General features: G+C 43.0%; 1 protein-coding gene and 1 non-coding gene across 9 annotated transcripts in view; both read left to right on the top strand.

The window, feature by feature from the left end:
- The window catches only part of OPCML (opioid binding protein/cell adhesion molecule like), a 1,154,973-nt gene extending 1,131,669 nt beyond the window's left edge, over window positions 1-23,304 (top strand). For 5 of the 8 annotated variants that reach the window (XM_066365261.1, XM_066365267.1, XM_066365265.1 and 2 more), the window contains 5 exons: window positions 3,811-3,948; window positions 4,360-4,480; window positions 5,322-5,473; window positions 6,405-6,431; window positions 23,026-23,304. In XM_066365261.1, coding sequence (XP_066221358.1) covers window positions 3,811-3,948; window positions 4,360-4,480; window positions 5,322-5,473; window positions 6,405-6,431; window positions 23,026-23,126 — 539 coding nt within the window. In that variant the 3' untranslated portion in view covers window positions 23,127-23,304. The remainder of the gene's footprint in view (window positions 1-3,810; window positions 3,949-4,359; window positions 4,481-5,321; window positions 5,474-6,404; window positions 6,432-23,025) is intronic. The other 3 variants (XM_066365260.1, XM_066365264.1, XM_066365262.1) reach the window with 3 other exon arrangements.
- Window positions 2,732-2,807, top strand: TRNAD-GUC (transfer RNA aspartic acid (anticodon GUC)). Its single transcript has one exon. It is a non-coding gene; the product is annotated as a tRNA-Asp (tRNA).
- Window positions 23,305-23,573: the final 269 nt, after the last annotated feature.

The following is a 23,573-nucleotide window of genomic DNA, read 5'->3' as shown; positions in this document are numbered from 1 at the left end:
TCCACTCCAGGTCTACTGAATCAGATCTATAGATATACAGTGTGTCCATAAAGTCATGGTGCACTTTTGACAGGTCACAGGAAAGCAACAAAAGATGATAGAAATGTGAAATCTGCACTAAATAAAAGGAAAACTCTCCCAGTTTCATACCTATTCAGTGCAGTTTGATGTGGGCTCACGCACAGATTTTTTTAGGGCTCCTTAGGTAGCTATCCGTTTAGCCTCTACAGACTCGTCACTGACTGATGGCCTACCAGAACGGGGTTTCTCCACCAAACTGCCGGTTTCCTTCAACAGCTTATCCCACCAAGTAATGTTATTCCTATGTGGTGGCGCTTCGTTATAAATGTGCCGATATTCACGTTGCACTTTGGTCACAGATTCGAATTTAGCGAGCCACAGAACACACTGAACTTTCCTCTGTACCATCCACATCTCGACTGGCATGGCCATGGGCTGCTCCACTGTATACATGGTGTTACGTCACCATCTGCGCATGCGCACATGCTGCCACATCATCCTACAGAAATAGGAAGGGTTTCCCTTTTATTTGGTTCAGATTTCACATTTCTATCATCTTTTGTTGCTTTCCTGTGACCAGTCAAAAGTGCACCATGACTTTATGGACACACTGTATATTTTCAAATCCCATAAGAATTTATATGCAAATTAAAATCTGAAAGGCACTCACATTGTGATACAAATTTGACAAATTCATTTTCTCACTTAATGAGGTAGTAATATCATAATGATCCCCATTTTACATGAAACACTCTCTTTCCTTCCTTCCTTTTCGCTATCACGTATCCATCCATTCCATAAAAACAGCACCAGAGAGACTGAAAATAAATTCTCACATTCCAGTTGGTGGTTGTTTTGTCCTATAATTCTGCCATGAAGGACCCAGGAATGATCCTCCTCATGCAAATGTGGAGACTCACTCACGGTCCTAGCACACTCGCCTCTGTCTGCTTTGAAAGGATCCCTTCCCTTTGTGCGTCCAATACGCCTACATTGACTAGCATTCATTGACCTGCGTTATCAGGGGCTTTAAGGCACCTGTCTGGTCTACACCATACAGCATGATATGGTCTATCATATTCTCTCCACGAAAAGGGGTCAGTAACCCTGCCTGAGGCACCTGTCAGACCTACTGCACATTGCTCATTTGTTTGGTTAAATGCAGTGGGGTTTAATTACGTGTGGTAAATTCAAGGCAGTGCATTTTGAAAGAATAATAGGATCTATGAAGTAGGAAGCCAGACTTTCAATCCTGTCATGTGTATTCATCGCAGAAAAGGTATGGGAGAATGAATCTGCAAAGTCATGTTGGTGTGTTTGATTTCATTATTTTTTAATCCTTATACATACTGAGATTGGTTAACCAGCATTATTTCAACAATTGAGATGAAATTTATCCTTTAAACTTCCTGATATAAGTGATCTCAGAGTCTCCTTCAATTCTGAGATTCTTTTAAGTCTAGGAAAAGTAAGGAGAAAAGGATGAGATATATATATTTCTCTAATGAACCTTGAGGAATTGTGATATAAACTAACCGGAATAATAAAATGTCTGTCAGGTAGAGGGCTGTGACCAGCACCATCACTCTGAGACCTCAGCAAATAGAACATCCTGGGCCCCAGGAGCCATCATGCCCTGGAGGGTCTTCCTGAAATTTTCTAAATTTCCCTTTAGTGCCGAGTCCAGCCTAGGCTAGCGATACCATTCAGGAGAGATACTCACGTTCAAGACTGGGAATGTGGACCTGCCTCAGACCCGATTCCTCCCCTTCACGACCCTCAGCCACTCCTCACACGAATTCAACCAGATTCCCTAGGATTTTAAAACTCACACTTGTAGGCTTGTCTGGGGATCCTGTCAACAGGCCCAAGTTCCAGGAGGGTGGGTGGCCTGGCAGAAGGATGACTTCTGTTGGCCAATGCAAGATATCGTTAATGGGATCACATGAGACTGAGCTACTAGCATGGTGCAGATTTTAGGTGAGCCAAATGTTGACATAGAGGGGGGCTCTTTGAAAAATACTTGATTGGCGCTCCAAACCATGTATGGATGGCCTTGGCAACCAGCATCCAGACACTGATAGTAGAGCCTGGGTGGGCGTGATCTGGGGTGGGGGAATGGAGGAAAGGAAGCCAGTGAGATCTGCAAAGGAAGTCTAGGCAAATGGGCAGAGCAGGTGGAAATTTCCCAAGGTTCAGACTTGATGCAGAGTCTCTAAAGAGCCAAAGAACCTTCCTCTCTACCCCCACCCATTAGCCCACCTCCTAGGGACACCATGCCCTCCTGTGCCACACTCATGGTGGACCTATAGATGTTTGAGCACCTGTTGGATAAGACTATGCTTCTACAGGAGTGTGGGAAAGTTACAATGAATTCGTATAGTCCTGAAAACTAATTTTGCTCTAACTCCTGAGCACAGAGAGGAATCAAGTAGCAGGCCTATGAGAAATGCAAATGGCTGTACCTCCCCTTAGGCCTTTGTGTTAGCTGGGTTTTTACTGGAGTCTGATCCTTTGACAGAACTTAGAACATTATTTCAACACAGAAAGACTGTTCTCTTTGCAATGAACCACAGGCCACGGACAGGTTGTATCAAGAACATGTAATAGAAACTGCAGGTAATGCAACCTTTGTGGTCCTGGAATACTTTGGACCGTGAATTGCAAGCTTTCTTCATGCCTAAGATGAAGCCTCAAGAATGCCTTACAGGCCCTGGCCAGTTGGCTCAGTGGTAGAGCGTCGGCCTGTCATGCAGGAGTCCCGGGTTCGATTCCCAGCCAGGGCACACCAGAGAAGCGCCCATCTGCTTCTCCACCCCTCCCCCTCTCCTTCCTCTCTGTCTCTCTCTTCCCCTCCCACAGCCGAGGCTCCATTGGAGTGAAGATGGCCCGGGCGCCGGGGATGGTTCTGTGGCCTCTGCCTTCAGGCACTAGAATGGCTCTGGATGCAACAGAGCAACGCCCCAGAGGGGCAGAACATCGCCCCTGGTGGGCATGCCAGGTGGATCCCGGTGGGGCGCATGCGGGAGTCGTCTGACTGCCTCCCCGTTTCCAGCTTCAGAAAAATGAAAAAAAATAAAAAAGAATGCCCTACAAAGTCAGGTGTTCAATCTACGAGGCTGTTCTAGAAACCATGGACGCTTCATTTGGGGCGATCTTGCTTATTTCATGTTGGTGAAAGTTTACTGAGCACCTACTACATAGCAGCCACAAAGTCCTTTCTTATTCATTTGTTCTCACTTTCCCTTCTCTTGCAGTGTGACACCAGACCAACTGTGGCATTTATTTGTCTTAAAATGTTAAGTGGTCACTATTTGTCAAGTAGTAGTAGTTTGTATTCTGCATTCAAAAGCATTTCTACATAGTGAAAAATTAAGATGGCCATACTAACATTCCCTAAAGTTGTTCCCACAGATTTGTTACATTATTGACCATGACAATTTTCTCTAAAATACCAGAGTTTATTAAGGTGCTGTGATATTTCACATACACACTCTTATTTTATCCTTATAGTAATCATAGAAGAAAAATAATATCAAATGGTCTAAAAAGTTAAAGTGAGTTGGACAAAAATGCATTGGTCCAAAACTCAAGCAGAAAATTTCTTCTTTTAAATATCATCTTTTTGGGCTAACATGGTATTTTATAATCTTGATGTTCAAATCCCATTTCTACAGCTTTTCTTATCCCTTCACCTACAAATTCTAGATAAGAATATAGTTCTGCCTCTGCTTTTCCAGCTTCATAATTGTTTTTTTTGCTTTGTCTTGTCTATTTCTTTTGTCTCAGAAGGTCAGGGCTTCGTGAGCGAGGATGAATATCTGGAAATCTCAGACATCAAACGTGACCAGTCCGGGGAGTATGAATGCAGTGCTCTGAATGACGTTGCTGCACCCGATGTGCGGAGAGTCAAGATCACTGTAAACTGTGAGTCGACCCATTATCAGGGAGATCCAGGGGAAAGATGACAGATGGATTAAGGGCACCAGCTGGTCTTGGCAATGCCATTTTCTGAGAGAACCAGGTTGTTTCCAATGAAAAAACACTTTATCATTGCTGCGCCTGCCTCATCACTGCCTCCCGTGCCGACTGCCCTGGAGTCTTCCTTTGACTGTCACAGCTTTTAGCTAATGGGGAGAACTGTCAGCTTTGAATTGGTTTGAAGTTCTAAAGAAGATGCTGGGGTAAATGCAATAATTGCAAGAAAAAAACGTTTTCCTAAAATAGATGGTTATTTAACCGGAAAGGTAGGGGGTCATAAGTAATCCATTTGCACAGCAGGTGACTGAATGTGCCTTTCATCCAGTGCATGGAATCACTTTCCGTTTTTCTCCACAGACCCTCCCTACATCTCAAAAGCCAAGAACACCGGTGTCTCAGTGGGTCAGAAGGGCACCTTGAGCTGTGAAGCCTCTGCCGTGCCTACGGCTGAGTTCCAGTGGTTCAAGGAAGACACCAGGTACCTTGAGAGTGGAAATAGGGCGTGTCTGAAGCAGGGCTAATGGGTCCTTCCCCATGGGGCAGGACAATGATAACATAAAGGAGGAAGATATGGCTACACCAAAATGCATTGCAGCCTTCTGGGTTTTTTTTTGTTTTGTTTTGTTTACAGAGACAGAGAGAGAGTCGGAGAGAGGGATAGACAGGGACAGACAGACAGGAACAGAGAGAGATGAGAGGCATCAATTATTAGTTTTTCGTTGTGACACCTTAGTTGTTCATTGATTGCTTCCTCATATGTGCCTTGACCTTGGGGCTACAGAAGACCGAGTAACCCCTTGCTCGAGCCAGCGAGCTTGGGTCCAAGCTGGTGAGCTTTTGCTCAAACCAGATGAGCTTGCACTCAAGCTGGCGACCTCGGGATCTCAAACCTGGGTCCTCTGCATCCTAGTCCGATGCTCTATCCACTGTGCTACCACCTGGTCAGGCCATTGCAGCCTTCTTTCTAACAGAGTCCCCTTTAAGAACCAGAAACAACAACAACAACAAAATGGAAGAAGGTGGAAAATGGGGCAAAACAAACTGACTTTGTTTCAGAATTTGAGATTAGTTGTATCCGTAGCAGCCCTTGATGACTAGAAGCCAGGAAATTTAGCCTTTGAAACATGAGCATTCTTCCCTTTTTCCTCCTGCTGGAGGCTGTAGTGCTTATGGTTTGGGTTACAGGGACTGGGTTAGTTCGAGGAAAGGGTTTTTGTGCAGAGGATGACTCTATGGTGTCTGTGAGTTCTCCTACCACCTCTGTCTCCTGCTTAGTTCTACTTGTAGAACCAGACCAGCAGTGCCTTCTCTCATTGCAGGCTAGCAACGGGCCTGGACGGCATGAGGATTGAGAATAAAGGGCGCATATCTACTCTGACTTTCTTCAACGTTTCAGAAAAGGATTATGGGAACTATACTTGCGTGGCCACAAACAAGCTTGGGAACACCAATGCCAGCATCACACTGTATGGTGAGTGCAGGAAGCCTGGATGCCATGGGCTGGGCCACGTGAGGGGCTTGAGGGACTGACTCAAAAGGGAGGAAGGCATGATCTGCTTGGCCTGTGTCCATCCATACTGCTCAACCCATCACCCTTAGACACAAAATGCTGCTCCCTGGCATTCTCCTAGCATGTGATACAGTGATGTTTACAAGGTAATTGATATCTTCTGATTTACTGAAAGGCAAGGTTTGCAGCTTACAAAAGGAGTAAACCCAATTCTGAACCAAGCAAGGATGTTTGCCATAAAGAAAATAGAACCATGGGACAGTTCAATCACAGTGCTATGTAAAAGGCCTGGTAGGGAAACTAGATACAGATTTCCAATTATGTCTATAGTGAGAGTCTATGATTCTGGGGGGCCATGTTTATAATTTTGAATGTAGTCAACTGCTGCCATTATGCTTCTCATGTTGATAGCCATGTCATGTTCTCATTCATTGGAATGAATAGAGCAGTCCTCTGAACCCCCATCAAAAGGACTGTTCTGTCCACAGCTGGAGCATCACACCCTTCTCTGAAGGTCTTTCTCTCCCATATGGATGGAGAGGTCTCCAGAGTCATGACGGCCTCTCTTGGAAGCCCCTATCCTTCTCTCACTAAATCTTCCCACACCTCTGTGTCAATGTCCTTGTGCAACGTTTTACACCATGGACCTGGACCAGCTTGTTGTGAGATTTCTTGTGTGTGCGTATTTGTTTATTGGCTGAGATGTGGTTAGAGGGAAGCATCTGGTGAGTAGAATGAAAAGGTATTCATCTTCCCATGTGCACCCCAGACCCTGATCAAGCTTTCGGCATTGACATGAACTAAACTGTGTCCACCAACCATCTGAAATGTGTGATCTATGTCTTTTGTTTTCTCTCTGCATTGTGTGTGCATTGTGCTGTGTGTGTCTTAGAAATAAGCCCCTCATCAGCAGTGGCAGGTGGGTACAGCATGTTCCTTCCTTCCTCTGCCTGCCTGAATGCCTATGCTTTTGAACTTGAGCCTCCTCCAAAGATAGGCGTGCCTGCTCCACCTCCCTGATTGGTTTCTCCGTAGTAGATAGATGTCAGGGATTGGGTGTGTAGAGTTTAGGTAACGAGCATGGAGAATATGACAGCTTTTACATGCACATATATGAAATTCCATTATATGTTTCAGGATAAGGATTTTTTTCCCCCAAAGAAACGATAAACTTCTACTTGGTGGCCTTTAGAAGTGACAAGCATTCTGCTAGTTCTGCACACAGCAGCAGCAGGGGGAATCCAGCCTGGAGAGCAAATGGGTTATCAGACTATTGTCTCCATGGGAAAGTCACCCTCGTATGAATGTTTAATATGGTCAGCCCAAGGCAGAAAGGGCTAAAGGTTTCATTTTCAAATCTTCCTTTTAAGTTAGAAGTACTTGGAGTCATTAGTAATAATAATAATAATAATAATAATAATAATAATAATATCTACTGATTTCTAGGTATCATGTTAGTACTGTGCAAGACAGGTTATTAACCCCATTTTATAGATGAGTAAAAAGGAGGAGCAAAGAGGTTAAGTAACACCAAAGTACACATGGTTAATGAACAGATACTGGATGAGACCCAGAACTGGTGTGCTCACCCAGAGGACAACTTGAGGGACACACATGCACACACACTCATACATTAACATGAAGCATCAGGAAATGCTCAGCTTTGTGTCTGGAGGTAGAAGCTTCCAGACCTGCTTTCCAATGATCACTCTTAGCCACATTAGAAGTGGTAACTTTTAAATTTCCCAGACCTGGAAGCAGCTCTGCATCTGTCACTTCTCATAGCTCAGGATGCAGGACAATCATAGGCCACTAGCTCTGTCCACACCTCGATATCTATAACTGCCCATCCCTTGGTCTTGATAAAACCCAGAGGAAAGGGTGGAGCTGGGAGCTGCTCAGACACTGGCCTTGCTATCATTCCTGCAGTTAGTGGAGTTGTTAGTGGCAGGAAATGTGTCCAACAGAAGAAGCTTAGGACTGACAAGTAAATGGTCCAGGTTGCTGTGCCTCTATCTTGAACTAAGCAAAGAGGTGTGTCCTAGCTGGTAGTGACAGCAGGTGTGTATTAAGACCGCATTAGTTTGCAAGGGCTACATAACAAAACATAGGCCAGTGCCTTAAACAACAAACTTTTCTTTTCCTAGAGTTCTGGAGGCTGGAAATCCAAGATCAAGTCAGGGAGATCTGACTTATTTTTGATGAGGGCTCTCTTCTTGACTTGTAGATGAATAACTTGGTCCTCATATGGCTTTCCTTTGAGCATCTGCAGAGAGAAGGAAAGAAAGATAAAGATGGAGATGGAGAGAGGGAGAGAAAAGGAGAGGAGTAAGAAAAGGAAATAGAAAAAGAGAGAGGGAGAGGGAGAGAAAGGAAGAGTAGGAGTAGGAGAGAAATAGAAAAAGAGAAAGATTACTCTCTGGTGTGTCTTCTTATTAAAACACTAATCCTATTGAGTTAGGGCACTGCCCTTATAACCTCATTGAACCTTAATTACTTTTTTATAGTTCCCATCTCCAAATACACATTTGGGAGTTAGAGCTTCAACATATGAATTTGGGAACAGGGGGCACAATTCAGTCCATAGGAAAGATGTAGCTTTATATTCCAACTCGGCCGACCACATGCCTGCTAGGTAACCTTGCTGGGCCTTACTTTCCCCATGCATGCTATGGGGATATCAACACCTGCCTGAAAAGGCTAGTGAGAGTACTCAATAAGATCATATATATGGAGAGAGTCCCATAAATGCTATGTTTAGATATGTGACTTTGATAAGACACAAAGACTACAGACCTCAGTTTGCTTAGCTAATGTTGGGAAACCATTTTTGGGCCTGCTGACTGTCAATGGAAATTATCCATAATATTAAATATAATTTTCATTACAGAACTGTTTCAAACTAAAAACTGTTGTATAAATAGAAGGTGCTGTAGTTAACACTGGTATCTGCCAATGCTTTTTGTGATGCGTCCCATCTTATTATTGCTTCTCTTGATATGGCTGCCAGAACTATTGCTCAGTTGGATTTGTACTTTTCTTTCCTCCAAAGCCTCCTGTCCATTTTTACTAGAGCATCTCCAATCCCTATAATTCCCCCTATCTTGCTTCATCCAGTTAGTGTGCACTTATCTCTCAGCATCCTTCCTGAAGGAGAGTCAGTCAGTTTGCCCATGTACACTCTCTCATAATACCTCTAAATGTTGTACTCAACAAAATGCATTCACTAGCGTTTATTCAACAAATATTCATCAGGACCAGTGATGAGTCGGGCTGTTCTAAGTGATGAGGATACAACAGTTGCACAACAGATAGATGCCTTGTCTCTACAGACTTCACTTTCTACTTGCAATGTTAATTTTGTTTCATTTATTGAGTTTGTTTTATCAAAGTCTTTTTCCCCTTCAGCCTATGGGCTCTATGAATATAAGAACCATATCTGATTTGAGCCTTAAAACCTACTGTAGTAGCTGATCATGAAATTTTTGTTGAATGAATGAATGAATGAACAAGTGAATGAATGAATGAATGAATATATGCAGAGGTTGTTGGCAATGCCAGGGACCAGAGTTCAGCTGTCAAGAATAAAATGTGACAACAGAACAGGGTCTGTAAGTCCCAGAGTCTCTTTGAAGCCAGGTTCTACCATTCACTCTGAATGGCTTTGGGGAAGTCAGTCTCAGTGTGAACTGGATTTTTCATCAGTGAAAGCATTTGAATAAGACGTTCTCTGTAATCCCCCAAAGACTAATTCTCCTACACATGCCTGAATGGCAATAGCTTCAATACCAGATTAAAGTAATATTGTCTGGTTGAGAAACCCTTTCTGATGTCCAAGAACGTTCTTTCTAGTCCTTAATGTCCCTATACTTGTGGCTTAGTGTTACTAACCACTTACTACCTACAGGGCCACTAGACTAAGTCTTCTACATGTTTTATCTCATTTAATGACTATAGTAAGTAAGAAATGCCTTTATCCCAATTTTACAGAGGAAGAATTTGAGAGATTAGGCAGATTATTCAACTCATACTGGCTGGAATAGTCTATGCATTGTGGTTCCAGGGTCTCGGCTCTTTCTACTATGCCATTACAACTCACAATACTTGGTAATCCATCAGACATTTTGGCAGATAACTTTCTAGATGCAACCCCATATGAACAACGAACCTGCTTGGACCCATTTCCCACACCAACACCTCCCCTCTTCTATCTAAATCTAAACTCATTATTTTAAAGGACAATTTTTACATAGCTCCCAAACACACACATTCTACACTCCCAGGCATGCATTGGTGTTTGCCCTCAAAGACTGTCAGTTTCTTTCTTACAGACCCTTTTGACTCTGCAGTTGAATCCATAACACACACATTCATAATAGACCTCTTACACAAACACATCTTTCATATATTTCCTACCTAAAGGCAAAGAACAAAGAAAAATGGGACAAAAGCCAATTCAGAGAATACAGAAGATGAAGACAATGGGAACAATGGGGTGGTGAGAGGGCTCAAACAGAAAGTGATTAGGTAGACTGCGAGAGTCAGCAGAGGTGGGTAGGAGGTACTCAAAGACGAACCAGTGTTTCCTTCTTGAACACCATTTACTGTACCTTCAAAAGCCACACAGACAAGATAGGTCACATGGGCAATGTGCCGAATCAAAGTGGCACTTTATCCTATGTTCTTGCTTTATCCCTGAGCAACTGCAGGAACCGGAAAGGCAGCAGAATGTAGAGAAGAGACCAGTACTCGGAGCAAAGAAAACTGGGTTCTAGTCCCCACTCTGCTACAGACAAACTGTGACTCCCTCTGTTCCATGGCTGTCAGTAAAATATAATATCAGAACAGTTGGACTCCCCACTCCCTTTCAGCTTCCTAAGCCTCGGTCCTGAATTGAAAAAAGTAATAGGAATATAGGGTAAGCAATAGCTCTCCAAAACCTGTCTTTCTCTGCCCTTGGAAATGGTGGCAAGCGTCCTGTGGTATTGAAAACAAGCTTGCTCTAAGTATATGTAAGCTTCGCTGCTTGAGTGCCGTCATTTGAACGCCACCTGGAGTCCTGCCTCCTTGAAGTCTTGCCAGCCCTCCTGCAGCCAGGGACGGCCAGGCTTAGCATGCTGGCCACGGCTCTACCCCTCTCAGAAGCCATTCACTTTCTCTCAACTTGCCAACTCCTGTTACCTCTACTGGATCTTGAGCAAGAAGCCCCATCCCCCTGTCCTTAGAGTGCAAAGCAGGAAGATACCGAACCTGATTACATCCGGCACTGCAGAGACTGGGATGCGCTTAATGAGCCATGTAAATGCTTGGATTACTGCAACTGGCAGGCAGAGGGGCAGGAGAGGCAAACAAAGCCAGGGAGGAGGGGGATGCTGCAGAGGGAAAAACAGATCTCTCACACTTTATCTGTGAAATCGTAGTGATACAAATTAGTTACATTAAGAGTTAAGTATCAGGGAGAGGGACAACTCATAGCCATCTTGTCATTGCAAATAAAAATGGCAAAACACTCCAGCTAAGGAAACATCTGGGTTCTGCCTTTTTTTCTTGGGCAAAGCCTCAGCCCCTCGGAGCAACCACAGCCGACCTCAACAACCCCTGGAAACCATGAGAACAGAATCTATATTTTCTTTTGCTAATGGCCATTCCTCCAGAATAAAGATGTTTAGCAGGCTGGCTCTTCAAGTTGGTTTTTCTTCAACTAGAAGCAGCCCTGACCAGCTTCTCTCATCTTCCTCCCTTTGATGACCTCCTGGTGCACTTGCAGGCAGAGGGCTCAGGGCCCCTGCCTTTATGCCCCTCACCACCACCCCGACACACTCCTGCCTCTCCTCCTTTATTAAAGTCCAAACTACCACACCTCTCTCCAAACTGGCTTCAGGTGATACATGAGGACTGGGCCCAAGGAGTCTGAGGATCCCCTTGAGAATGTTATCCATGAATCATCCTATGTTGCCTTTTCCCTTTACCTCCAAACCTCCGAAAGGGAAGTTCAGTATTGGCAGTCTCTGCTTCCCTCCAGAGCTGTTCACAACTCAACCGACCATGTTCTGCTCCTTCCTAATACACAGCTCATCCCAGCTCCGGACTTCTCCTTGGCCCCCAACATCCACTTCTGGCTTCAGTGATATGACCAGATGGTGACTTGCTTCCTACTGTTCTGTCTTAGTCTGATTCTGTTTCCTTCACCACCTGTCCATAGGTTCGCCCAGACACAGTGTTACAGTGAGAGAAAAAGGGGTCTCCTCTGTCTTCAGGCACCTTACAGAGCAATAGCTTAGCCTGCATTACACTTACTTCAGGAACTTTAAAATGCAGATTCGTGGGCCTTGCCCCAGACCTATTTAATCCAAATCTCCAGAGAAGGTCATGAAGAAGTGCTTTTTAAGCAAGTTCTCCAAGGAGATCTGATGCACAATGAAGATTGATAGCCTCTGAGCAACAGTCTGAAAACTCCCGAATCTGTATTCCCAGTGCTCTCCGTACTTCTGAGCTGCCCTCCACTCGCCCCATATGAACAAACATACCGTAGGGGTCTCAGCTTCATTCTTTCTCTCCCAGGCACTGCTCTCCCTCAAACGTACACCTTACCTTTTCACTTATACACTCTTACCAGAATCTGAACAGACATTCTGACTTCCTCTGTGTCACCCCTTATACCTGTTACCCAATGAGTCCTAACAAGAGGACTACAGCCCTACCCCTGGCTGCCTGCTCTCTGTTCTCTTCTCCCGGGCGCAGTGGCATGTGCTTGCCCTGAACGACTACAACTTCTCTTACCAGTTCCCTCGTCTTTGGTAATCCCTCTCCAATCTGCTACTGTGGGGACAAGTGAACTTTCCAAACTCAAAATGAACGTAACCACATCTTCCTGAGAACTACCTACCAGAAAACATGGCCTAGAAGGCTCTTCTTTTCTTTTCTTTTCTTTTCTTTTCTTTTCTTTTCTTTTCTTTTCTTTTCTTTTCTTTTTTTTCCTTGTCTTGTCTTGTCGTGTCTTTTCTTGTCTTTTTTTATATGACAGAAACAGAGAGAGGCAGAGAGAGGGACAGATAGGGACAAAAGACAGGAAACGAGAGAGATGAGAAGCATCAGTTCTTCATTGCAGCACCTTGGTTGTTCATTGATTGCTTTCTCATATGTGCCTTGACTGGGAGGGCTATAGCAGAACAAGTGACCCCTTGCTCGAGCCAGCGACCTTGGGGTCAAGCTGGTGAGCTTTGCTCAAACCAGATGAGCCCATGCTCAAGCCGGTGACCATGGGGTTTTGAACCTGGGTCCTCTGTGTCCCAGTCCAATGCTCTATATGCTGCACCACCACCTGGTCAAGCGAGGGCTTTTCTTGTTAAGAGATCAACTTGCCCATAGAGCCTCCAGTTCCCCTGCTGCTCCCAGTGCTACTGTCAGCTTGGACCACCCTCTGCCCAGAACACCGGATCCCATTGCACATTTAAGGCTTTGTCTGTTGTGTTGTGCCTCTTCTCATCCATCTCTCCATTCAGATTGAAGTTCAAAGAGGAACAAAGTTTCCAACCTTGCACAAAAATGTAAATAGGCAATTATAATAGAATAATAGACTCCAGTAAGTGCAATGCTACAGACATAAAACAAAACAAATAGGCCTTGGCCTGTTGGCTCAGCAGTAGAGCATCAGCCCAGCGTGTAGGAGTCCCAGGTTTGATTCCCAATCAGGACATACAGGAGAAGCAACCATCTGCTTCTCCCCCCCTCCCCCCCATCCCCTCCTGCAGCCATGGCTTGAATGGTTCAAGCAAGTTGACTCCAGGTGCTGAGTGTGGCTCCATGGCCTCACCTCAGATGCTAAAGTAGCTCAGTAGCCGAGCAATGGAGCAGTGGGCCCAGATGGGTAGATCATTGTTTGGTAGGTGCTCACAGGTGGATCCTGGTTGGAGCTCATGAAGGAGTTTGTCTCTCTACCTCTCCACCTCTCACTTAATAAAAAAATAAAACAAAACAAAAACACCTACCATTTATGAGGTATCAGCCAGAAACAGCTTTAGACAGCTGAGAACCAACCCTCTGAGGTAGGTACTGCTATCATTACCACTTCTCAGAAGAACCAGGAGCTCAGAGAACTGAGGTGGTGTAACTGAATTCCCACAGATAGGAATTCTACCACAGAAGGGAGTGGCAACACCAGGTCTGTTTGGTCTTAATCCTACATTTGTTTAACCCAGTATGGTGTAGGGTCACAGATGGGAGGCGTTTTCCCTCTTTTGCTGCCTAATAAACTCACACTTAATCTATAAGGTTCTCCTTAGTGTTACCCCATCCATAACATATTTCTGAACCCCACTGAGGAATCATTCACTCACCTCTTGGGCTCACATGGTCTCTTACCCTTAGGCTGATATTTTGTTTGTATTTGGTTTCTACATTTAAAGGATGTAGCACTGTATCTTGCAATGGTTATTGCCCAGTAAACATTTGTAGAATTAATAAATATATCTTCCAGTCAATGGGGCATCAGTTACAGCCTCTATATAGGATAAAACTCTTTACTAACCAAAGAAAAGCTCAATACTCAAAAGGATTTGTAGTCTTTTCCCCCCAGGGAAGCCAAATCATTGTTTCTCTGACATTTTCTCTTGCCTTCAGCCTCCCAGCTCTAATTTGAAATTTCGGGTCCTTTTTCCCCCTGTGGGTCTTTCTTGTGAACAAGACTATATCAGACATTCCAATTCACTGTTTAAAAAGATGTTCATCAAATGATTTCTTCTTGCAGTGACTTCAAAAGCTGCACACATTTGTCCATTTCCTGCTGATAACATATATAATTTTTATTTTCCAAATCCACAATTTAAATCCAGGTAGGAGGGGATGAGTCAGAGAGAAATAGCATTGCTTTTGGCTGGTGACAGCAACGTAATCATTTGTATTTTCCCAAACCTGCAAAATGTCAACATATTAGAAAAAATATGCAGACATTTCACATTTCACTTCTGATGAGGTTTCTTGTCATTCCCTCACACCCCCACCCTCCTCCATCCGAATCATTGACATTGGCTATTAGCCTAAGCGTTGAGAATTTAACACTGAGTATTCAGGGTGTGCTGATGTCAGCACACACACACAGCTTATGGTTCAGCACCGACTAGAGCCTTGTCTCTTTCAGGTTTGTGATGAGCTGACAGATTTGAATTAAGTTCTGTTATTAACTTCAACTTTTGTCTTTGTGGTTAGCACAAAACAGGGAGTGCTCATGAGAACAAAACAAAGATGGCTGCTTTTGTGTGCTTCTTTATCCGTGGGTCTTCTCTGCTTGGCAAAGCCCAGTTAATCTTCCTTGTAAAGCAACGCAGTGCCATGCTCTGCACTGTAATTAAACACAATGGAGGAAGAGTTCCCTTTGAAGGGGAATGATGCGCCTTCATCAGCGGCACTGCTGAAAATAGGTTTATGTATCATCAACAAGTATAACGCATACATCCTCTAATTAGATTTCCTCGCTCCTCTTTTAATCACCAAGAACATCATTATCCTTTTGGTTTCTCATTAGGAAGGTCATGTAGTTCATATCAGACTTATAAAACCTATCCAAATTTCAGAACAAAACTGTATCTTCTTAGACTTCAGATACTTCATTGATCTCACTGTGCTACCACCAAGTTCAACTTGCCTGTGGGATGTTTTTTTCTTTTCTTTTTTAATGTGATCACCCTACCACCTGCTGTTTTAGTAGAATTACAGCTCTACAGTCTAGTGTTGCTAAAGAACCGTGCCATCTTTTCATTGCAATCACGGAGAGGAAAAATGGTGACACATTTCAATACCTCCATTGCTTGTAACATACACTTAATTTTTAAGCTTCAAAATCTCTTACACGGCAGGATCTCATCAGTGAGCTTATATAATTTTCTGGGAGCTTTGTGCTGAGTTTGGGGACTTTGATTTTCAACACCTGCTCCTCCAGTGAGTGATCAACTACCCCTTGAATGCGGCCACAAACGCTTAGTGCTAGGTTGTCAGACTTGCAGGTTGATTCCATGTTAAACCCTCAATCAGTTTTGCTTTATACAAAATCTTAGCCTTTGCCAGTTTGCTCTGTGATAGAGCATCAGCCTAATGTGTAGATGTCCCGGGTTCAATTCCCGGTCAGGGTACACAGGAGAAGCGACCATCTGCTTCTCCACCTTTCACTCTCTCCCTTTTCTCACTCTAGCTCTCTCTTCCCTTCCCGCAGCCATGGCTTGGTTCGAGCTAGTTGGCCCCAGGCACTGAGGATGGCTTTATGATATCATCTCAGACACTAAAGTAGTTTGGTTGCTGAGCAACAGGGCAATAGCCCCAGATGACCAAAGCATTGCCTGGTAGGGAGCTTGCCAGGTGGATCCCAGTGAGGGCACATGTGGGAGTCTGTCTCTTTGCTTCCCTGCTTCTCACTTAAGATAAAAAAATCTTACGTTTAATTTATGTAATTTAACAAAATAAGTAACCATTCCAAAGTGGATTTTATTTATTTGTTTATCTGTTTCTTAATGTATTTGTTTTACCCCCACTGAATCTCCTTGTGGCCATAACATCTTCTCTTTGGCCTAGAGTGCATGCACCAGCTGATCTTTATTTCCTTTACAATTTCCAGAATTTATCTCCTGGTCATTGCTAAAGTTCTCTGTCCCTTTCTGTATGCTGAAGACTAACTTATTTTTGTTTGCATATGTGTCCCCAAGGTATTTTGTTGTTATCACATTCACAGTTTGTTTTGTGGCTTTTTAACATTGCTTATGCTTCTATTTTCAAAGATGCTCAATTTAGGTATGAAGGAAGCAATTCTTGTTTAGCATTGAAGTGGGTGAAGCTGGAGGGACCAAAGTGAGGGGAAAGAGCATAACTAAATATTCTTTCTTTCAATATATCCCTGAAAATGATCTAATTAAACATGATATTTGTAATATTTATTCTAACTAGATTGAATCATTGTTAGCCATTCATAAAGATTCCTTACATGCGGCATTTGCCGGAAGTCCTCAGAAGACCTGGCCTTTCTCGGGAACCCTTTATCTACGGTTGGCTACTGCTTCGGGTCTTCTCAGAAGGAGCCAGGTCACTTGCTTGCTGATATAACCAAGTCAGCTTTCAGCTGGAGTTTTGACAATTATCTTTGAGAATCTAGTATTCCACAGGATCTCTTTACGTAAAGCACAATTCCCACAAAAGATGCTATTTTAGGAATCAGCAATGACCATTATTCTGGTTCTAATTTACTTAATATTTATTCATCATTTACTTATACTCAGTGATCTTTTACATTATCTGAACTAATCCTCAGAGTAGCCGCACAAGGGTAGAGAAAACTATCCCCTCCCAATTTTATATAATACATTAAAAAAGAATAATAACTGTTGCAGGGAAGTCGACCAAAGTCTTGTCCAAAGTCATCCTGCTAATGAGTAGCGGAGCCAGAATTCAAATTCAGTTCTCTCTGATTTTTAAAGTCAATCTTTTAAAGATTATCTAGCAGAAAGAATATTACTGAGATAAAAGAGATGTTGGATTATTTTCCTAAGTGTTTTCTTCTCAGAATCTGTGAGAGTTTAAAATTTATTTACTGGTTTGTTTAGTTCATTTGTTAATTAATTTAGACTAGAACAGAGACTATTCAAGATTCTCCTGGAGTATAAGCTTTGTGAAGCAAAGATTGTGTCTATGTTTCTTTCTAAGAACCGAGCCTGGCACCTGGCAGGCTCTGAATAAATGCCTTTCGAGCAAACAGCTGTGACTTTTCATATCCTTGCAGCCTGATCCTTTGCCCTTGGACCTTGCACAGGGCTTGGCTTTGGACTACCCTGCTCAGGGCCCCACGCCACAATGACCTCTCTCAGCACCAACCCCACTATCCCACCTGTCTCACCTCCTCACTCTCTGACCAACCAAAACCTCACCTCGGGTTGAATGTATTTGGGAAAGATGAAATTCAGCCAATGTTAGACTCAAGTAAGAAGTGGAAGGTAAAGGGTGTGGAACTAGCAGAGCAGCATGGTCAGGATCAAATGATTACTTTGTACCAGGCACTGTACACATCACTCAATCCTTTAACTACCCTGTAAACACAGCATTTTACCCAAATTCTCAATGACAACACTGGAAGTGCTGTAAGATCACATAGTTGGCAGGCCACAGAGTCAAGATTGAAGCCCAGATTGGTCTGCTTACAAATTTACCAGGGTCAGTTGCACTTTGACAGTGACCAGTGACTTTGCTCTGAAGGATGTTTAAGGCCACAAAGACAAGGCAGCAAGACAGGGTGGGCGGATGCACAGAAAACCCGCCTTAGGGGCCCTGGAACATGCCTGCTCTGCCTATGCGTCCATGTTCCCTGCTCCTTAGTCTTTATTTCAGTCCCATCTTTTCTTCAAACATTTGTACTCTCTCCAGGTGTATTTCAGGGTTGGTTTTCTATAGTAGAACACATCACTGAAAATATGCCTCAGCTGTTCAAATTCTGGATTCTAAATGCATGATAAGAACTATCCTTCTTTACCATTATTCTTATTTTTATTTTAAGAAAAAGAAATTAATATGAAGGAAACCATTATTTGAATTCCTTACCCAGTTTATTGAAATTAAAACTATTTCTATTTTGGCTACTAACTACCTGGCAAAGTTCATGAAATGGATATCTGGACAAATTATGGTGTATGAAACATTATTGAACTTGACATCTGAAGATGTCTGTTCAGTTCAGGCAAAGAGTTCCTCCAAGATCACGTCTTTCCCTGTAACAGATTCTTTAGCTAAAATTTGCAAAAACCTACTAGTCTATGGAACCAAAAGTAAACCTGCGTGGTCATGTGACTGCAGCAAAAAGTTAAACAGCAGCAATCCATCACTTGTCTGTTAAAGCACAGGAAGTATTTGCCCAAATAGGTGAGTGGCCTGAGCATGCAGAAGCCCTACAGGAGAGACGCAAGCCAGATACTTCTTTCCACTTCCAGTAGAATCAGGGTTATTATACAGATGCAATTAAAGCATCAGTTCATTGCTGACAGCTTTTGTTTCACATTCCTGAATCCTAGAGAGTGGTACACAGATGTGAACCATTCTCTTCTTGCTCTGAACAGAGCCCAAATGCCCTTCTCTAGGGCCCCTGCTATACTAGTATTTGGCTCAGCTGCCAAATCTCAAATGTGTCCAGGATCTGTATGAGGAAGGCAATGCTAGTTTTAATCTCCATCATGCTGGATTAGATTAATTCCTTGGCCAGAATAGTTTAGCCATATCTCATTGGCCAAAGACACTTGAGCAGTAAATTGCCGTATTATGTAATACTATAAAGCTGAGCTCATTATACCTTGAGGCTGCATAAGAAATGAGGCCAAAAGAAAGGAAACGTAGGGATCTAGGAATATTTGGTGCCCTGTTGCTATCTCAAGAGAGTGTGACATGCAGAGGTACAAAAAACCAGAGTGGTGATGGTTTTGTATCAACTAGAAAAGGCCATCTGGCTGCTCACCAGCTGTCCTTCTAGCACCAGATGTAGGGTTTTCATTTATACAATAACTCAGAATGCAAATAGAGGAAGAATCTTAGGGGTCAATTCCAACTTCTTTTCATTTTGTAGATGGGAGATCCAAGACCAGAGAGAGGTTGTCACTCAGCTAGAGAATAGTCATACAGAGAAATTGGATCTTCAGATTGCCAGTTCATTGTTCCTGTCACCGCATGATGCTCTGGTCTCTGGAAAACATGCACAAGGGATTATTTTCCATAGAGAGGAAGTAGTGTTGTAATAATCAAGAGCACAGACTCTGCAGACAGAGGGACTCAATTCTAACCCAACTCTGGGTGTATATGTTGTATAACCATAGTCAAAGTACTTAACTGCTCTGTTCTTCAGTTTCCCCATTAATATAATGGGAATGCTGGTGGTACATAGCTCAGCGGGTTTTATAGAGATTAAGTGAGCTGATACATGTTTAGCACTTAGAATCATGCTTGTCACATAAAGTGCACAGTATGAATACGTGTTATTATTATCCTCCTAAGCTGAGCAGCTTCTGTATCCACTAAGTCACCTTCATGGTTCCCACTCCTTAGAACACTCAACTAAAGCTGAATTGTGGCTGTCATCCCCCGGTCTGATCAGCACTGAACATCTATGGCAACTGCCACACCTCCTGGAAATGAGACACTCATTTCTCCTTATGATTCTACCTTCTTTTCTCTCCCGACCGCACCCTTCTATGGTTTGCTTTCTTATACACTTAACTTCTCCTCTTTGTTTAAGCAATATGCAACCTTGTGCCATAGAATGATACCATAAAAATGCTAAAGTTCACTGGTAGAAGCTGGAATAAAGTCATTTCTATACTAAGACTTCTGTCTCTCTAAAGCAGAGCTTATTAGAGCTTCTTCAACCCAATGAAATAGATAAAGACACATACATCATATACACACACATATATATCCATAATTAGATTAATGTATATCATATATACACACATACACATGTATGTGTGTATATATATATATCATATACATAAAATAAAAGATACATTTGTTTAGTTACTTTAGATTTAAATTTTTAATTTTTTAACTGTGTTAAAAGACACTAATTTGCCATCTTAACAATTTGGAAATTCAGTAGCATTGAGTATAGTCACGTTGTTGTACAACAGATCTCCAGAACTTTTCATCCTGCAAAATTTAAACTGTATTATAAACAACTGCCCTCACTTCCCTCTGCCTCTAGTTCCCGGCAGTCACCATTCTCCCTTCTGTGGTCATGAGCTTGACTCCTTTAGATACTTCATGGAAGCTGAACCACACAGTATTTGTTCTTTTATGACTGCCTACTTTACTTAGCATAATGTCCTCAAGGTTTACCCATGTTGTAGCATATACAGGATTTCCTTCTTTTTAAAGGCTGAATAATATTTCACTACATATTTGCACCACATTTTTCAAATGTATTCATCTGCCAATGGATACCCTCATTGCTCTCCACCTACTTCTTGATTGGTGCGAATAATGCCACAATGAACATAGGTGTGCGAATGTCTCTTCTTTATCTTGCTCTAAATTATTTTGGCTAAATTCTCAAAAGTAGAATATCTGGGTCATGTGACAATTTAACTTTTAATTTTTTGAGAACTAAGCTCTAGTGTTTTTTATAGTGGCAACACCATTTTACGGTCTTACCAAAAGTGGGCGAAGGGTCAAATTTCTTCACATTCTCATCAACACTTGTTATTTTGTTTGTTTGTTATTTATAGTAGCCATCCTAATGACTATGAGGTTATTCATTGTGGATTTGTGTTGTTGTTTTTTTCAATTACACCTGACATTCAGTATTATTTTATATTAGCTTCAGGTATATATAGGAGCTCCAGTGGCGCAGTCGGTTAGCGCACGGTGCTTATACAGTTTCAGGTATACGGCATAACGGTTAGACCTTCAACGAAACATACAGGGTGAAATAAAAGTAAATTTACAGTTGTGAGTACATAGAACAGCTTATTCTTATGTTATTATTTATTAATTATTGTGTTATTTTACATACAAACAACTGGAAACCTACTTTTGCCCCACCCTGTATGGCAGGGGTCCCTAAACTTTTTACACAGGGGGCCAGTTCACTGTCCCTCAGACCATTGGAGGGCCGCCACATACAGTACTCCAGTACAATGACCACCAATGAAAGAGGTGCCCCTTCAGGAAGTGCGGCGGGGGTCAGATAAATGGCCTTAGGGGGCCGCAGCTTGGGAACGCCTGCTATGGGTTGTGCAAATCTACATTGCTCATTTTCTTAGAAACTCATTTAAAAATCGACATGATTTATCTTTTTCAGAAGACAATATATAAAATTATCCTGAATTTTACCTTGGACATTTTCCAAGTCAGTCCATTCTGTAGGGCTGTACGGTTCCTTAGGATGTGTGTCTAGACTGGTGGAGGTCCCTGCGGCGGGCTACTTTCCATAAATATTTATGAAGCCTCCATGGAGATTGTAGCACTGAGCTAGGGCCTTTACACTGTCCTTGTCTATAGATACTCTATTTAAAAAAAATACAAACTGCAGAGAAATATGAGCCAGACTCTCAAGCTATCATGTAAAAATGAGGTTTTGGTCCATAGGAGAATTATGCACAATGTAATCAGAGGAAGTCATCCATGTTGAAATCCCTGATGTTGGAACCGTTGAATACTCACTGCTGGAGGGAAAAACCTATGCTTTCCCAAGCCATGGGTAGCATCAGTCCCATCCTAGGCAGGGCCCAGATCCACACCATTAGCTTGACAAACAAGCCAAATGTTGGGGTCCTATCTGAGAAGGTCCTGTACCACCTCTGCTTTTTGAAGTAGACATGCTCATTTCCAATAAGCCTATTTTCTTCTAAAAAGGCAGAGTTGTCCTGACTTGAAAAGGCAGAAGAGGCATGCTTTCCTTGCCTGCAACTCCTTTCTTTGGTCCCCGACCCCAGAAGGATGCCTATTGATGGTTTTTACTCCCTTGGCTGGTACTTGCTTTTGCTTTCCCTGGAAAACTCTCTACTTTCTAGCTACCAGCCTTGCTTATGACTTTCAATTCTTATGGCTTGCAAATAAAAGTTATGGAGGAGCACAGAGGCAGAGTTAGACACAGACATGCCAGCCCTGGGCCCTCTGAACAGGCTAAGACGATCCCACTTCACGGGGTTTGTCTTCTTAAGGGTCTCAGAGGAAAAGAAAGGCATAACACTTGTGATTCTATGGTCTTATTCAGTGGAATGTGAACAATTCATTAGGGCTCTGTAAAGGGCCAGAAGGAGGAAAGGAGAAAGAGGTACAGAGAGGACCCATTCAGGCCAAACCAGTCGGTGGCAGTTTGGACTTGAAAGGTTGAGTCTTCTTTGTACTTTTTTGAAGAGGTGGCGCTGACTGGTGGGATAAAGCCAGCCATCATCTCTCAAAATCTAGAGCGTTCCTCCTAGCTACTTCAAGAGAAACCTCCACAATCCCTAAATTGCACAGGGTGAAAAGTCTGCCATGTCAACACCTACACTCCTGCTGCTCACGACATGTTTCTATTTCTCCGTCCAGCCCTGCCTGCTTCTCTCCACTCTGAATTCTCTCCTGCTCCACCCCCAGCCCAGGCTGTTCTTTACACTCTCATCCCTGCCTGTCCAGCTGCTGTCTCAAAAGACAGGGCGCAATTAGAGTACTGCTTACAAGACAGACATTAAGTCCTACCATACTGTTTAGCTGTGCCAGCAGCCCTAACTTGTCAGCTCCAAGGCCTGACTGACTATAGTTACTTCTCTTCACCACTTTTTTTAAACCTTGATCTTTCAGAGCAGGCTATAGTGGTCAGGGAATCCAGTTGATTTGCCCCTTTGAGTTTCTAAATACTCCCCATGGCACTTACCCCTTGTCTAGACTTGGCAAGGTCAGTGGTGGGAGGGGGAGGTGGGGGAATGCTCACAGAGAAGCATGTCTATATATTTGCTCATCAGTAAGTATGGTACCTTTGGGTGCACGCTAATGGCTCTGTCTCTCTTTCCCCTACACAGGGCCTGGAGCAGTCATTGATGGTGTAAACTCGGCCTCTAGAGCACTGGCTTGTCTCTGGCTATCAGGGACCCTCTTTGCCCACTTCTTCATCAAGTTTTGATAAGAAACCATAGGTTCTCTGAGCAACGCCTGCTTCTCCATATCACAGACTTTAATCTACACTGCGGAGGGCAAACCAGCTTGGGCTTCTTTCTGTTTCTTTGTTTCTGATAATCTTCTTAATCTTTTATTTTTATTTTTTGGTTTTGTTCATTTATTTTATTTTCTTTACCAGTTTAAACGAGTGGGGTTGGGAGGGGTGGGCAGGGTTCTACCATGTGTAGGATAATCATTCATCGATGTGTCCAAAAATGGAATTGTTCCTGCTACCTTGGCCTTTCCCTTCCCTTTGCTTCCCTCCCCATCGTCATCACCACCCACCTCTCTTCTCCCTCACACCAAAACATGAGCTCCATTTGGGCAAAAAATGTGCCTCATGATAAACACCCTGAAGACACAACTTGACTTATAATGTAGTGCACAGCAAGCATTATATCCAAGTGTCCTA

Source organism: Saccopteryx leptura, chromosome 2, assembly GCF_036850995.1.
Source record: "Saccopteryx leptura isolate mSacLep1 chromosome 2, mSacLep1_pri_phased_curated, whole genome shotgun sequence".
Taxonomy (NCBI): Eukaryota; Metazoa; Chordata; class Mammalia; order Chiroptera; family Emballonuridae; genus Saccopteryx; species Saccopteryx leptura.
Note: the sequence above shows the minus strand (reverse complement) of the source record. Positions and strands in the feature narration are given on the sequence as shown.